Source organism: Pocillopora verrucosa, chromosome 3, assembly GCF_036669915.1.
Source record: "Pocillopora verrucosa isolate sample1 chromosome 3, ASM3666991v2, whole genome shotgun sequence".
NCBI lineage: Eukaryota > Metazoa > Cnidaria > Anthozoa > Scleractinia > Pocilloporidae > Pocillopora > Pocillopora verrucosa.
The window spans coordinates 8,081,041-8,098,182 of NC_089314.1; the positions used below are offsets into that span (position 1 = coordinate 8,081,041).

Here is a 17,142-nt window from a genome sequence, read left to right on the forward strand (position 1 = left end):
GAGTTTGACCACCTTCTCACTGACTGACTGAGTTTTCTAGTCTTCATATTTCTTTCTCTCTTTTCTGATGAGACCTGTCACACCCAAAAAAACCACTTTAATTTGAAACGAAGAAGAACGATAACTTGCTCTTACAAGGAAAAAAATTGTAAATGAACTAGCTTGTTGTTGTTGTTTTTTTTTACGCGGCCTAATATAATAATTGAAATCTGAAGTAAGTAGCCTCCACAAATAATGCAAAGTACTGCAAAGAGGGTAACTATTTACTGAGTAGTGTAACTTAGCAGAAGTAACATAATTTGAGGTATAATGTAATTTTAGTTGTTTTGTTAGTAACCAGTAGTATATTGTTTAACTAACGTAGAGTAATAAGTAGTATAACAAATATGCTTCAGTTTGTATTCACTTTAGATAGATACGGGCGGGCATGCCAGCTGTTTGACTTTGGGAGATGACAAATCTGTTGTTAGAACACTAAATCAAACAATTTCACGAGAATTTCGAAATTAACAATAAAGTACTTAATCATAATTGTTCCGATCAACTGATTCTATCAATGACTGCGTTCGCAAAAACAAGAACTTTCGTGTGGGTCCAAATCAAGGTCAATAGACAAACTGAGCGCGCCCACCCATGGAAGTTAGACGAGGCTTCTTCAATCTTAAAACTTATCGCTACAGCTAGCGCTTAAACCAAAATCACTTCGGAATTCGAATCCATTCAGTAAATATATTCTAAATAAAAACTAATGACTAAATCAAACTGAGCTGATCATCTAACTGACTAACTAAACTAACTTAATACTTCATAATAATTGTATCGTAGATTGTATTAGTTTGGTATGTTCGCTTTGTAAGTATTGTATGTTGCTGTTTTTAGAATTATGGTGATATTAATAAATTAATGTAAAAAAAAAAAATTTATATAGGCCCAAGTTAAACAATCCAACTTTGTATATTTCTTCTTTCCTCTTGTTTAATACAGTCGAATCCCGATGACTCGAACCAAGGCTAACTCGAACCTCGCGCTAACTCGAGCCAAAATCGATTTTCCCTGCATCTATGGAAATATAATCACGGTAACTTGAACCCGCGAGATAATATAATAAAATCCTTTCTAATTCCAAAATTTGTTTATGTATACTCACTTCTGCCTACACCCAACGAGATGGTGAAACAATTGAATCAATTGCTTTTCAAATTCTTGTGGAAAGGAACAGATAAAGTAACGCGTCTGTCAACAATAAATGATTATGGGGAAGGTGGATTAAAAATGATTGATTTAGAGAGCATGGCTAAAGCTCTGAGATTGGCATGGCTTAAACGAATATTTAACGCAAATGATGGAACATGGAAGCGGTACTTACAACACCAATTGAAAACATTTGGAGGACTGTTCTTTTTAAATTGTAACTATGATGTTAACGATTATATAATCACTTCCCAGTTTTATCGAGAGCTTCTTCTATGGTTGTCACAATTTCGTGAAACTTTCGCTACAGACTTGAATTGGACAAATATTATTTGGAATAATAAAGAGATTAGAATAGATAAAAAGCCTATCTATTACAAAAAATATTTTGACTCCGGAATCACTCACATCCACGATCTCCGGCTCGATTTGAATATTAATGATTCCTTCAGTTACGTTTCAAATAAAATTAGAAAAATTAGCTTTCTACAATGGGCAGGTCTTCGACACTCAATACCTGATTTTTTGAAAGATGATCGTGATTATATCTATACACTAACGCCTTCTTCGCTTCAAATAAATAACAACATTTTTGATGTGAAGAAAAAGAAATCGAAAGATTATTACTCCTTACTTGTTATGAAGAAATCACAGCCTCCTAATATTGTTCATAAATGGAAAAGCGACTTTAATATCTCAGATGATCTATTGAGGGAATCTTTCATTTTACCTCACTCTGTTGCACTTGAATCCTATGTTAAGGCTTTTCAGGTCAATTTTCATATGTTTTATTCTTGATAACTCGAGCCACGTCGAACCACGTCTATCAATACGTGGCAAATCGAAACAATGCACGGCAGTCCAAAACATTTACGTCACGTTGTGATTTTCTGCAGAAATTTAGTGTTCCATATCCGCTTGACTTCTTTCTCATATCAAATTTGAGTCAAATTTATATTGTATGAATAGAAAAACCAACAAACACCTTTTTTCCCTTTCTTCTAGTTCCCGGTAACTCGAACTCCCGATAACTCAGACCTGAATAACTGCCTGTCCCTGGATGTTCTGGGTATGAGACTAACTTGAACCTTTTTCAGTTTTCCTTCAAGCTTCGAGTTAATGTGATCTCACTGTGCTTTTGTTTTGATTGGAGATTTTTTCCCAAATGACAAATTTTCAAAACATAATTTTCAGCAAAAAACAGTCAGGATGACAATGGGCTATCGATGGCAAAATGAAAATTCATTTTGGTTGCTGGAAATCATATCATCAGAAATAAATATATTCATAATAAGAGTTACCGAAAGAAAATATGCATTTAAGCCAGAGTATCAGGGACTTGAGCCTAAAAGAGAATTAAAAGATTCAGTGTACTGCTAACAAGAACGTTCATGGGCATAGCAATGGTATGAAAACAGAACAAAACAAATGATAAATGGTGGTATACGAGGGAATCAATGGGACGCCCACAATAGACCTCGTCGCCATAGCAATAGTACGAAAAGAGAACGGAAAAGAGAACAGTGCGTTTTAAGAACATGTGGGTATTCCATAAACAAAGTTCTAATACTTACATCATTTTCCATCTCATAGATGAAATGCTTTCTGTGACTGAAATTGAAACTTAAAGAATATTTTTCCGCTTTGCCGTAGAGTTATGTGAAAAAAGACGTAAAAGACTTAACGAATTGAAAGAAAGCATTGCAAAGATTGAAAATGATCCAAACGATCCGAAAAGTAAACGAAGACTCACCATCCTTGTTAGATAGACCAAGCTCACTGACCGAAACACGTAGTGATGAAATAGGACGCAAGCCCCCGCGCCATAAATTATACCGTGGCCCGTTTGCCGCTGTACCCTTGAACCGCTGGCTGTAAAGCTGATGGCCGTGGCCATTGGGCTGCAGACCGTGAGCTTTGCATTAGGCAAAAGCCTTAAATTATTAAGGGGGTAATTTTCTAAAGAAACTGTGGTGCTGTGTTGGCTGGAGAGTTTAACATGTAATTTAGTGTTAACAACCGAGTTGAAGACGCAAATTGACCACTGTAAAGAGTTTTAGGCTTAATCTTTTTTTATCGAAAAAGAGTTTAAAGGCTGGTGTTTTGAGCGTTAGCCCTTTTGCGGCTTTCCGAACTTCCTAGATCTAGGGAGAGGCTGCAAATTGCCATATGTTGTTTAGAATGATTAGGGAGATTAAAGTGTCTAGCGCGACTGGTTTGGATGCGTCCTTGTCATTTCTTTCTACGTCGCGAAGGTGTTCTCGGAATCGGGCACCTAGTCGTCTCCCTGTTTCACCAAAGTATAACTCTTTTGTATAACGGTTATGCATTGAATGACATTGGCAGAGGTGCAGGTAAAGTAATCCGTTATTTTAATGGATCTCTAGGGTTCCGACATATTCTCTACGTTATGAATGAAAGGACAAGTTTTGCATCGTGAGCGAGCGCATTTGAAAGTTCCAGATTGGGGATTGGTTTAAAATGAACTTCTGACCAAAAAGTTGCCCATGTTTTTGTCACGTTTGAATGAAATTAGTGGAGGTTGCGAAAAGATAGTACCAGTCTCTGAATCGTTTTGGAGTAATTTAAAGTTTTTAAGACTGATAGCTTGATTGTGAGGGTGAAATATGAGATTAAATGGAATGCAGTCAGTGTTTTCCTTCTTAGCCGTTTGTAGTCCTGGCTGGTAGAGGAGGTAGCGCCGATGCAGTCGTCAATGTAACGGCCGTAGAGTTAGGTTTGGGGCCTTGGTATTGACTAAAAAATTGATGTTCGATAAAACCTACGAAAAGATTGGCATAGCTGGGTCCCATTTAGTACCCACAGCTACGCCATTAGTTTGTTGTAGTAGTTACCACCGAATGGAAAGCAAGAGAGTGTAAGAACTATTTCGGCTAGACGGAGTAGTGTTTCAGAGCTAGGTTCCCTAACAGTGCGTTGATCGAAAAAATGTTTTAGGGCCCGGAGACCTTCGTCGTTGGGAACGACAATATAAAGAGATGTAATATCCATGGTGAAAATAAATTTGTTTTGGTCGAGGAAATTCAAGTCACGAAAAATTTCAAGCGCATGTTGGCTTTCCTTAATGTAAGATGGTAAAGTTCTGACGAAAGGTGCATTTAAACTCTTTACGATGGTTAGTTTAAGTTTTCAACTCAGTTTTTAACACTAAATTGCCTTAAATTATTAATTGGACAAGTCAAGAGATTTTATTCTAAATTTTTCAAAATCGCAAGGAAACTTTTGTGATTCTGCTGAGTTAACGCTGTTCGCTGTTATACAAGTCAATAGAGAGTGGTGTGTCTTCTTGAAACACAAACTACAGTATTAAACGAAAAATCGCACCTGCATGCGTTGTCTTCCGACCCATTTACACATTGAAAGGAACCAAACATCACTTCTCTGTATATATTAAAAATAAACAAAATTAGTGGCAGCCTGGGGTGCAAAACGTTAATTTAACCGTTTTTCAGGGTAATTTTTTAAGTTTGCTCGTGAGAAATGTGAGCAGAAATTGTGATGTGTGTCTTCTCTCGTTGTTTGAAGTCATTCCTTGCTTCATGGTGTAGAATTTCTCAAAGACAGTTATATCTACATTTTTTATTCAACTTTGCGCCAAACGAGAGTATGCAAACCAAAAAGTGCAGCTTCTAATTATTACAAATGTTTTCCAGAGTCTATGTTAGATGACAAACTAGGCTAAACCGACCTTAGAAGGTTTAAACAGGGGAGCCAGTAGGGAGTGGGTTCCGCAGTTCCTGTGTCCAACCCACTTTGTGAAATAATTTTGTCATAAGTCAATAACAATGAAAAATATCGTGTTCAGGTTTGCACAGTGCTAAATTTTCCATCCGCTGGTCCTTCATGTCGCATGAATATGAGTCCACTGAATGCACGAGGAGAAGTGATGGTATAATCCACTTCGGCTCAAGTTCTCTTTTTGTGTTGTAAGTTCATATTTACTTAATTGTTTGGTCTTTTTTTTCGCAAGAAACATTTTCATTATTTGTCCCGCACAGACCTAATTAAGAACCCTCTGCCGTGTTGTTAAGTTGAAAGGTGTCAGTACAGACAATGATGACACTTCACGCGAACAATTTTTCTCCAAATTTTTCAATACCGCAACGAAACTTTTGTAATTCTGTTGAGTTAACGCTGTTCACTGTTATTCAAGTTAATGGAGAGTGCTGTGTCTTCTTGAAACCCAAAATGTAGTATTAAACGAAAAATCGCACCTGCTTTGTCTCCAAAATATTTACATATCGAAAGGATCCAAATATCACTTCTTTAAATATATTGAATGTAGACAAAACTAATAACGGTCTGAAAATAATGTACTCGACTCCCTTTGATAATACAAAGGCATCAGTGGTTTGGGGTGCAAAATGTTAATTTAACTGTTTTTCAGTGTAATTGTAAGTTTCTTCGTGAGAAATGTGAGCAGAAATTGTGATATGTGTGTCTTCTGTGATTGTTTAAACTCATTCCTTGCCTCATTGCTTAGAATTTCTCAAAAACAATCACATCTACATTTTTTCTTCAACTTTGTGCCATACGAGAGTATGCAAACCGAAAAGTGAAGCTTCTAATTATTAAAAAAGCTCTCCAGAGTCTATGTTAGGTTACAAACTGGGCTAGACCGACCCTCGGAAGGACGAAACAGGGGAGCCAGTTGGGGGTGGATTCCGCAGTTCCTGTGTGCAACCCACTTTGTGAAATAATTTTGTCAAAAACAATAAAATATATTGTTCTTTAGATTTGCACAGTGCTAAATTCTCCATCTGCTGGTTCTTCGTGTCGGTGAATATGAGCCTATTGAATGCTTAAGGAGGAGTGACGGCCTAATCCACTTCGGCTCAAGTTACTTTTTTTGTTGTAAGTTCATATTAACTAAATTTTTTTTTTTCTTTTGCAAGAAACATTTTCATTTTTGTCCTTCCCAAACCAAATTAAGAACTCTCTGCCGTATTGTTAAGATGAAAGGTGTGAGTACAGACAATGATGACGCATCACGCGAACACGTGTTAATTCTGCTCAAAGTAATGGATTTAATAAAAGGAAATTACTTCTCCACAAACCAAATTATGGAGAAAGTTCCATCTCTTAGAGTTCTCAAAGTGTGTTCGTAACCTTGGTGCAACATGAATTTGCATAACAAAGTATTAAAATAGAAGACATAGAAGTACTCGCTACATCTAATTAAGCTGACTTGTAAAGTTTATTCTAAGTTTACAAATTTGAAGTATTTGGTATTTGAATTTCAGATTATCACTATTCAATATTTTGGGTCCTTCACTCCTTCTCCGTTAGCTTTCTTTGACGCTGCGATTGGAAAGGAATTGTACTCACCTTTTGCGATCAACGTGTTTCATACTTTTCAGCAGGTTGAGACTCATTTTAACAAAGATAAAGATTCCTGAATATTATAACATTGTCATCTGGCGGTTTTCGTTCGGGAGTTCAATGTCGATAATGGAACTTTGTTTTCGCTACATCCTGGGGCGTTAAATTTGCAATAATGATCTTCCATTGTTTTCTCAAAGTTTGTTTATATAAAGACTTCTATTGTAAAGTATCCCCCTCCATTGAACTAGCGTTCCTTATGAACGAGTTCCATAATTAGGACAGGTGAAGAGGCTACCGAGTAAATAAAAATGTTTTGTTGCGTGTAAAAGGCTTCATTAGACACAAATTTGTCATCACACATGCCCTAAAGCTCTGAGCGTTTATCTGGTCACATCGCAGCTTCATCCAAAATGTTCTCCAAAAAGATTATCATTTGTTTTGTTCTGTTTTCATACTATTGCTATGCCCATGAACGTTCTTGTCAGCAGTACACTGAATCTTTTGATTCTCTTTTCTACAACCGCGTCCTGATCGGCCAGGTGATCAAGTCGTTGTTCACTCGTGGTGGAATTCTCTCCTGTGCTCACAGATGCTTGTCTCTTCCGTCATGTTCATCATACAATTACCAAATGTCAGAGTCCGACTATAGCAATTGTGAGTTAAACGGCGGAAAAGAGGGCGATCAGGAAAACTTGGTGGAAAGAGCTGGCTATGTTTTCGCACGGCAAAGAAAGGTAACTTGGCCGTGTTTGCCACCTTGGTTCATCTTACTTAAAATAACTTCGGAATCATAGCATTTTCATTAAAAAAAGTACCAAAACGAAAGCAGAGAACAGTAAGATGTCTTTAATAAACTCGAGATAGGACTTGTCAGAGCTCGTACAAGGTTAACCCTTCTGCGTTCTTTTTCATTTTCGCAGCCGCTACGCAGCTGCAAAGAGGTAAGACAGCAGATTAGTAAGCCTGCATCAGGTTATTTCTATATCCAAGACAACAAATGTGAAAAGTTTAAAGTCTTTTGCGACTTCACCTCAGAGCCCGGTTGGGCCTGGACTCTAGTTATGTCAGAAAGCTTACAGAACGTTGGCAAACCTTTTACCCGACGGGGTTTGTTCACAAATGAGCCAATGAACCCAGAGGTTCCCAACTGGGAGGCGTACAGGCTTCAATTAGACCGCATGAAAGGGTTGAGATCTGAGTCAACACACTGGCGAATAACTTGCAGCTTCGATCCTGCCAGCGTTGTCGACTATAGAGATTACGTTCGAGCAAAGTTTACAAACTTCGACTTGTTGACTCATGAGAATAAGGGTACGAAAACTTGTGAACTCGTTGATTACATCAATGTCCATGGACACGACTGTAAAAACTGCACTGCAGTTTGGTATCAGTCTGCTCAGTACATTTTAACCCACAAAAGCTATGAAAACCTCTGCGACTTTGCTGGAGCACCTGGGTCCATTCAAGTTGATGGCATTCACAGCGAGCAAAATTTTGGTCGGTATGTACTTTACAATCCTAACTTCCGGTGCACATCAAATAGCTCTGCCACAACCAACTACTGGTTTGGTTCACAAGTTTGAACTCTTTCTCATTGCTCTTACGAGAAAAAAAAACATGTAAATAAACTAGCTTGCTGATTATTTCATTTGAAAAAAAGCACTGTGACTTCAGTAATGTAAAAGTCTTTTGTTTTTCTCTGCTTGTTGATATGATGATTAAAAATCAGAGAAAGTAGATTTCATAAGTTATGCAAAGTACTGCAAAAATGTAATTATACAATTAGGTTACGAAATTCATATTACCAGAAGTAACGCTATTCGAATTCTAATATAACTAGTTGTATTGGTAACGGAAAGTAATCCGTATAGCATTGTATAACTAGCGTGGAGTAATAATTAGTATTGTAAGTAAGGGAACGAACTCAGTGGCATTGCCTTGTGTCGTAAATAGTATTAGTTTTTTATTATTAGCCTCAAAAGTATTGTTTCTCTCGTTGGAGTATTAATAAAGAGTAAAAATTTAAAAATTTGAAAAACTTATTATTTTATTAGGCCTAAGATAAGCCACATAGTTCTGCATATCTGTTCTATTCGTTTGTTGAATAATGTGTTTTGATTGGCTATCATTTCCGACGTGATCACTTTTAAAGAAATAAATTTCATGAGAATTATCAGAAATAAATAAATGAATAGATGAAAATAACAGTTACTAAGATACAATAAGCATTAAGTTGCGGTATGAGAGACTTGAGAATAAAAATATGGCAAAAATAATGTCACTAAATTGCTATCAAGCTGGTAAAGTTATGTTTTCAGTTAAAAATGTCTCACTAAACTCTCTCACTTCCTCTTGCAGTAGAAACATGAAAGACTTAGATTAAAATTCATCAAAGCCTTCCCTGAATTTGAAACTCATACAACGAACCAACAAACAACAATTCCATCTTAAATCTTTTCAAGAAGACATATACTTCGGCAGCTGCCAGATCTTTTAATACTATACAGTCTGCCGACTCGACAGTGACTGCTTCACAAAGAGTTCAGGCTCTATAATAGGGTTCCTTCAGATTTTTCTGTCTTTTTCTCGCTGCCTCAGGGTACCTTATGCAATGTTCTTCAGTTTCTGGTTTCATTTCACGGCGTCCTTGAATCGCAGCCCAAGACATTCCTGGTTCTCTTGCCTTCACGAAGCTGGGAGTATAGCTATTGCCGGGGTAATCCAACGAAGTCCATTGTCTTCTGGCCGAGCCCATCCCAAGGGCATCTGGGCTAATATATCAGCTATAAATGGAATAATTGCCTTCTTCAAAATCTCTTTGTTCCTGATTTCGTCTTTCCAAGATATAGCCGCAAACGCTAATCACTCGTATTTCAAACTTTACTAGAACAAACTTGACACATTGTTGAATACGGTAACTGAAAATGACAAAATTACAAACACGCGAATGAGCATAAAATAACTTACATCGTATGAGTGAAAGTACTGGAAAACGACAAAGCGAAATAAACAAGGATACTTACAAGACGAATGTGACCAAACCAAAGACGAAAACATGAAACCCAGAGCTAGATATGTAACGATAATTTTCGCAAACTAGACAACTAACCAAATAAATTACGCGCAACCAATATATATACGATATGCAAATAAATATAACAAGTACAAAACTGGTAACTGACAAAGGATACTAATGGAAGACGAGAAAATAAACACCTAACACGAAACTATGAAACACCAACACCAACAAAAAATGATAATACAAATTCTTGCGCCTACACAAGATATGTTCATTATCTCCCTGAGAAAATGCATCATGTGTCATACACAAACGATGACATCCATATTTACCTTGTTGACGTGCTCTTAGCCTCCAACTGTTTTTGTTTTGCCTAGCTAGCAAAGCGGAAAAGAAGAACCCAGGCTTATAAGAAATAATAATGAAAAGAGACATGCTACCCATGCAAGAGCTATTTTGTGAAACAGTCGGCAGCACCTATTGTGGTAATTTTTCGTCTTTACCGCACCTTGAAGTCATCTGTGATCTGTAACTGAACGGACGCACTGCAACATGGAATCTTAGACTATAACTATGTCGAGTGGATGCGAAGTGGGCACGCACAAAAACGTTTTGCTTCCCGGTTTATTCGGGACAGGTGTCGAGTACATGCCCAGCAGTCCGTAGTTCCACCGACATATCTCGCCATAGCATCGTTAAACGTCTGCATTTTCCCCTCTCATTCGTCGTCCGTTCTTGTTTTTATTCCAAACCCTACATGTACGCTCTTCGCAAGTTTCCGTTAAAAAAAAAAAAATCATTAACCAAGTGGAGCAATGCTCCTCACCGGTGAGCTACAATTTTGGAAATTGCGGGAAAGAAGCATGAAAAATCTTCAGACTTCGACTGTATTCGAACCCGTGCCTCCTGTGTACACTAGTTTGGCGGTTCTTTACTTGATTTTCAATCTGCAGCTCATCTTTAATTTAGTACAAAGTGTATGAAAATCATTAATATAACAATCCTTTGCCGTGGAACAAAATGTCTTAAAGTTTAAATTTCGATTGGTGTGCAAAGATGAAAGTGAGGTATGCACAGCATACGTTATACAAGTATTATCCACCTATCTAGTACAGTTTTCAATTATTACCCCTATAAATCTTTCATACCGAGACTAAAATCCTCCGCGCAGTTCAATGTTTCAAAAATACTCCAACGTGTGTTGTTTTGGCATAGCAAGGTTTTGTATCGCAAAGTATTCTGTGGTTTTTACCAGTGATTTCAAAATGGATGTAATAAATTGAGGAATCAATAAAGTCGTAAGTCAACCGTGGAAATTCTTCGTGGATTCGTGGAAATCACCACTGATTTCAAAATGAATATAATAAATTGAGTAATCAATAAGTAATGAGTGAACCAAAGAAATGATAAACCTTGATAAATCGGTTTTATCGACTGCGTTGATGATCCAAATTAGCCACCACAGAGATATTGTAAGACTAACGGAGTGACTGACAAATTAAATAAAATAAATTTAAATAGAAGCCATTGTGGTTTTGGTTATTTTTAACCCATACCTAGGATAGTCAAGGCGGTCTTCACGACCTAATTTTTAGATTGCGTTTTCTCTTTAATATTCTCTACTCATTTCCTGCAGAACTGACAAAGATAAGATGTTGATCATTTCCTTTATGCTTGTGATCTTAATTTTATTTTTTTATCGGGAGTGATACTATAAGGAGATACTAGATGCTGACACTGTTTGGGTTAAAAGATTGATTGTTTGTGGCGAACTTAAAACATTTTATGGAGACTTTACCCCATTATAAGGTCGCCCCCTACAACCTATGTTAGTTCACTCCCAGAAATATAAAGGGTGCGCCCCATCCTTTACCAGTTCGCCCCAAATGTTTTAACTCGTTTCCTTACGGCAGAACACCTTCTTTTTCGGTCGGTATTAGAATATATTTCGATCAACATGCAATTTTACAGCAGTTTTACATAGAGAATATTACTTGGGTGCACGTAGATGTGGAATTTCTCGATATCTCACCAGTGGACGCAGGTAAAATTATTTCAAGCGTTCAGCGCGGATACTTCTTGTTGTAACTCACATGTTTGCGATTTTAATCGGTAAAGGAGTGTACACTTCAGCAAATCGAGTTTCCTATTCGACAATTAGAAACATGGCGCAACCATTTATAGAATCTATCAGGAGCCGTAATAGGTCAGTCACATTACGCCGTCATAGATGTGATCCGTGATTGTCTATAGATTACACCAGAAGCATAAAAAACTATTTTTATTTTTGCCTTTTGTCTTCGTTCGGCATCCCTGCTGATTTCGGTGAATGAGAACTCCTTGAGTTAATTAATATTTTATTGCTTTAACATTTTTAACACATTGTCCTTGAAGGTCACCATCGCATTAACTTTCCACTTTTGAATTTTTTAAAATTACTATTTGCCTCCTTTGTCGGGGCCTCAGCAGGTTTTGTTCTCGAAAGGCTAACATTGTCTCGGACACAATTATCTCCCTATGTTTTGAAGGGAATTAAAACCATTGGTTTTTTTCACTGAGAAAATTCTTTTGTTGATTCACATGTTGATCCAAAAAAGCACAATTTTTTTTTGTACAAACGACAGCAAAACAAAAAGCGTAAAAAATTAAAAACTCAACGTGCTATTTTTCTCGTGAAAAAAAAACCAGTTGTTTCACTAGAAAGTTTCTGAAAGATAACGCTATTTTAATTGGCACAGCACGGTTTTGCATCAATAGTAAATATTTCTGGAAGACCCGCTGAGACTTTACATAAGCCTTAGTATTAGTAATAATTGAGCTTAATTCCGAACTTGAAATCGAGGTGCCCACTGTTTAAAAGTCTTTTGATAGAAGAACCTGCTGAAAACACTCTATGCAGTCATTAATTAACTGTGAATATGGAATTATGACTGAACTGTGCTCGGAGGTGGACTTCGGTGCACCGATCCCCGATCATGTCTTTGTGCGTACACAACCTCATTACCGTGGGTAGAAAACTGGGTCTCTTCGCTATTGCTTTTCCAAAAAGGCGTAAGATATATGCTTCTAGAAAGTCTCTTTAGCTGAAGAAATTTCCCTTCAAATGCTAATTTCTAAGTCACAGCGAGCGTATTACCTCACACATACAACTTATGTATAAGTCATGAAACTTTTTTGATGAAATACCCATCTATGTTAATGATGTTGAGATAAACATTTTTCAAAGTTTTTGTAAAAACCAACTCACCGTAATGAAATAACTCTCTCTTAATTTTTCTTTAACTTAATTGAGAAAAGTAAATAGACAAAGATGAGCAAATTAATGTTTTATTGCTTTAACATTTTTAGCTCATGACCTTGGTGATAAATGCATTGTACGCTAACATTTATACAAGTCAAACAAGTAGCCCAACTCTTGTCTAGCCGTTGAATTGCTTCGAGATTTTTACCAAAATGTTGTCAAAAAGCACTATTCTCCTTTACCTTCTCTTTTCTTACTATGGCTATGGTGACGAGTTTTACTGTGGGCGTTTCAGGGAGTCCTTTGATTCCCTCTTATACAACCGTGTTCTGATCGGCCAGGTGATCAAGTCGTTGTTCACTCGCGGTGGAATTCTCTCTTGTGCTCACAGATGCTTGTCTCTTCCGTCATGTTCATCATACAATTACCAAATTTCAGGGTCCGACTATGGCAGTTGTGAGTTAAACGGCGGAAAAGAGGGCGATCAGGAAAACTTGGTGGAAAAAGCTGGTTATGTTTTCGCACGGCGGAGGAAGGTAACTTAGCTGTGTTTTCCATCTCTGTTTATCCTTTTTTAAATAACTTCAGAATCTCAGCATTTTCAAAAGTTAGGTACCGAAACGAAAGTAGAATGAATGGGAGAGAGAAAGAGTGGAGCACTCCTAAAACAACCTTTCAAGGTTTGAAAGGCTCGATGGAGCTTGGACTTGTTAGAGCTCGTAGAAGTTTAGCCCTTCTGCGTTCTGAGTTTTTTTTTTTATTTTGGTAGGCACCACGCAGCTGCAAAGAGGCGAGACAGCTGACCATTAAACCTGCATTAGGCTATTTCTGTATCCAAGACAACAACGGTGATATGTTTATCAGAACCCGGTTGGGCCTGGACACTAGTTATGTCAGAAAGCTTACAGAATGTTGGCAAACCTTTTACCCGACAGGCTTTGTTTGCGAATGAGCCAATGAGCCCAGAGGTTCCCAACTGGGAGGCGTACAGGCTTCAATTAGATGGCATGAAAGGGTTGAGATCTAAGTCAACATACTGGCGAATAACTTGCAGCTTCGATCCTGCGAGCGTTGTCGACTATAGAGATTACGTTCGAGCAAAGTTTAAAAACTTCGACTTGTTGACTTATAGGGGTGATGAAACTTGTGAACTCGTCGATTACATCAATGTCCATGGACATAGCTGTGAAAATTGCACCGCGGTTTGGTATCAATCCGATGGGTACATTTTAGTCCACCGAAGCTATAATAAGCATTGCGAATTTGGTAGAGCACCAGGGTCCATCAAAGATAATGACGGTTCTAGCGAGCAAAATTTTGGTCGGTATGTGTACTACAATCCTAACTTCCGGTGTACATCAAGTAGCTCTGCCACAACCAGTTATCGGTTTGGTTTAAGAGTTTGACCACCTTCTCACTGACTGACTGGGTTTTCCAGTTCTCATATTTCTTTCTTTCTTTTCTGATGAGACCTGTCACACCCAAAAAACCATTTTAATTTGAAACACAGCAAAGAAGAACGATAACCTGCTCTTACAAAGAAAAAAATGTAAATAAACTAGCTTGCTGATCATTGTATTTTAAAAAATAAGCACTGTGATGTAAATTTTGTCTGAGATGTCTTCTGTTTTGTTGTTGTTGTTGTTTTTTTTCTTACGCTGCCTGATATAATGATTGAAATCTAGAGTATACTAAGTAGCCTCCATAAATAAAGTACTGCAAAGAGGGTAACTATTTAAGTAGCGTAACTTATCAGAAGTAACATAATTTGAGGTATAATGTTATTGTGGTTGTTTTGTTAGTATCGCAGAGTTATCAGTGGTATTGTATAACTAACGTAGAGTAATAAGTAGTATAACAAATATGCTTCAGTTTGTATTCACTTTTGATAGATACAGGCGGGCATGTCAGCTGGCTAACCTTGGGAGATAAAGAATTTGTATTTATAACACTAAATCAAACAATTTTTACGAGAATTTCGAAATAAAGTACTTAATCATGATCCTTCCGATCAACTGATTCAACCACTGACTGCGTTCGCCGAAACAAGAACTTTCGTGTGAACCAGATCAAGGTCAGTGGACAAACTAAGCGCGTCCACCCGTAGAAGTTAGACGAGGCTTTTACAATCTAAAAACTTACGGCTACAGTTAGCGCTTAAACTTAAATAAGCGGAATTCGAATCCATGCGGTAAATATATTCTTATTATAAACTAATGACTAAATCATAACGAACTGATCAACTAACTGAGTAACTAAACTAACTAAATACTTCATAACAATTGTATCGTAGCTTGTGTTAGTTTAGCATTGTCAGCTTTGTAAATATCGTGCGTTTCTGTCATTAGAATTCTAGTGAAATTTAGGATTTTGTTGTCCATATTGTTGCGAAGGCGATCAATAAGATCAGTAACAGCAAGCTCGCAAGTGCGAGGTCGTTTTCAGTAAGAAAGTTATAAAATGAATTGCGAACATGACGTTCTAGAATCTTAGAGAGAGTAGCAAGAACAGAAATCGGTCAATAATTAGAGCGGTCAAATAGAGAACCGTCTTTAAATAGAGGTGATACTTTAGCCTTTTTTCAAAGATCAGGAAAAGAACCTAATGAGAGGCTAAGGTTAAAAATTGTTGTTGGAGAAGACGCGATAGAAGGAGCCGACAATTTCAGAAAATACCTACTAAGTCCATTTAGGTCTACGGCTTTTCCAGTGGGTAGATGACGAAGACTATTAAGAACAAAGACAGATGTAATTGGAAGTATGGTAAAAGAAGCTCCCAGTGGAAGCTTGGACCTAACTAAGCCCTTCAGATAATCCCAGTTGGGAGTCGTACTTTCGTTTTTGTTAAGCACAACAGAGGAAGCAATATTGACAAAGTGAGCATTGAACAAGTTAGCAATATCAATGTGACTGTCATAAATTGTTCCATCAACCGATAGATTGCTTGGAAGATTGGAGCTTTGTGAAGGAGCTAAGTTGCGGATTATTTCCATAAGTTGCAATTAATGGAGTTACGATAGAAATCACGCTTAGCTTTCCTTGTTAATTGGACAGCTTGAATGCGCGCCAGACGATACTCTCGCCAATGCAATTCGGTATTATACCAAATTGCTTGCCTATGTAAGTTTTTACACTGTTTGATCGCAGAGCTTATTGTAGCAGAAAAACCATTCAGGTCGGTGTTGAATTTTAATTCGACGTGTCTTCAAAGGCATGTGCATGCCAAGTACATTGTTAAATAAACAGTACCATTGTCCTAATGCTTTATTAGGATCATTAAACATTTCTAATGATCAAGGTTTTACTGGCAAATAATGAGCAAAACTAAAGAAAGATAGTCTCGTCGTGTCAAGAGCTTGGAAGAAAGAAAAAATTATAAGTTCTCAAAAGAAATCGAGTCCCCGACCCTCGGAATTCAGCGCTTTGATGTTCCGATGCGCGGAATCCGAAGGTCTGAGTTTGAATTTCTCATCAGGACTCAGAATTTCTCAATGTCTCTCTCTCGAGACAATACAAAAAACATCTTTCTCTACTTGACTACCGAACTCAAAATTTACCATCTTCCTTATTTGTAGTGCAAAACCTTTTTAATTAATAACCTAAACTTGCAATATTTTGCCGCAAGGTTTTCTGCATATCCTTCACTCTGCTCTATGTTGCTTTTGTTGTTAGTACTTGACAAAATGCTAATATTTTAAAGGTATTTAAAGATGGACTCAGCTCTTTCTTTTATGGTTTCTTGTTTGCCTTCTTTTCCACCGTTTAACTTACATACACCATGGTAAGACTCTGACATTTGGTTGTCGTATGATCAACAGGACGTAAGAGACAAGCATCTGTGAGCACAGGAGAGAATTCCACCACGAGTGAACAACGGCTTAATCACCTGGCCGATCAGAGGGAATCAAAAGACTCCATGAAACGTCCACAATAGACCTCGTTGCCATAGCAATAGTATGAAAAGAGAACGTAAACGAGGACAGTGCTTTTTGAGAACATGTGGGTATTCCGTAAACAACGTTTTATTACTTACATCATTTCCATCTCATAGATGAAACACTCTCTGAGACGAAGGATATTTTCCTCAGCAAAAAGGAACATATCTCATATTTCAGAGACCTGTGGCGGAAGAACATTGCAGAAGGTACCTGGTGGCAGCGAGAAAAAGACAGAACAACTTGGAAGAACCTGATTATAGAGCCTGAACTCTTCATGAAGCAGTTACTGTCGAGTCGATAGACTGCATACCATTGAAAGAACTGACAGCTGCCCTTTGATGGTAGACTGGCCAAAGAGGTACTGCGCAGGCGCCGAGTATGGCGGCCACAAGGATATTGGCTCCTCTT

General features: G+C 37.5%; 1 protein-coding gene and 1 pseudogene across 1 annotated transcript; both read left to right on the plus strand.

Moving 5' to 3' along the window:
* The first annotated feature begins 6,947 nt into the window (after nt 1-6,947).
* LOC131770373 (uncharacterized) lies at nt 6,948-8,407 on the plus strand. The gene is made up of 2 exons (XM_059086078.2): nt 6,948-7,271; nt 7,458-8,407. The coding sequence occupies exons 1-2, from the start codon at nt 6,948-6,950 to the stop codon at nt 8,118-8,120; spliced, it is 987 nt and encodes a 328-aa protein (XP_058942061.2). The 3' UTR covers nt 8,121-8,407.
* A 4,602-nt stretch (nt 8,408-13,009) lies between these two features.
* Nucleotides 13,010-14,203, plus strand: LOC131782847 (uncharacterized; annotated as a pseudogene).
* Nucleotides 14,204-17,142: the final 2,939 nt, after the last annotated feature.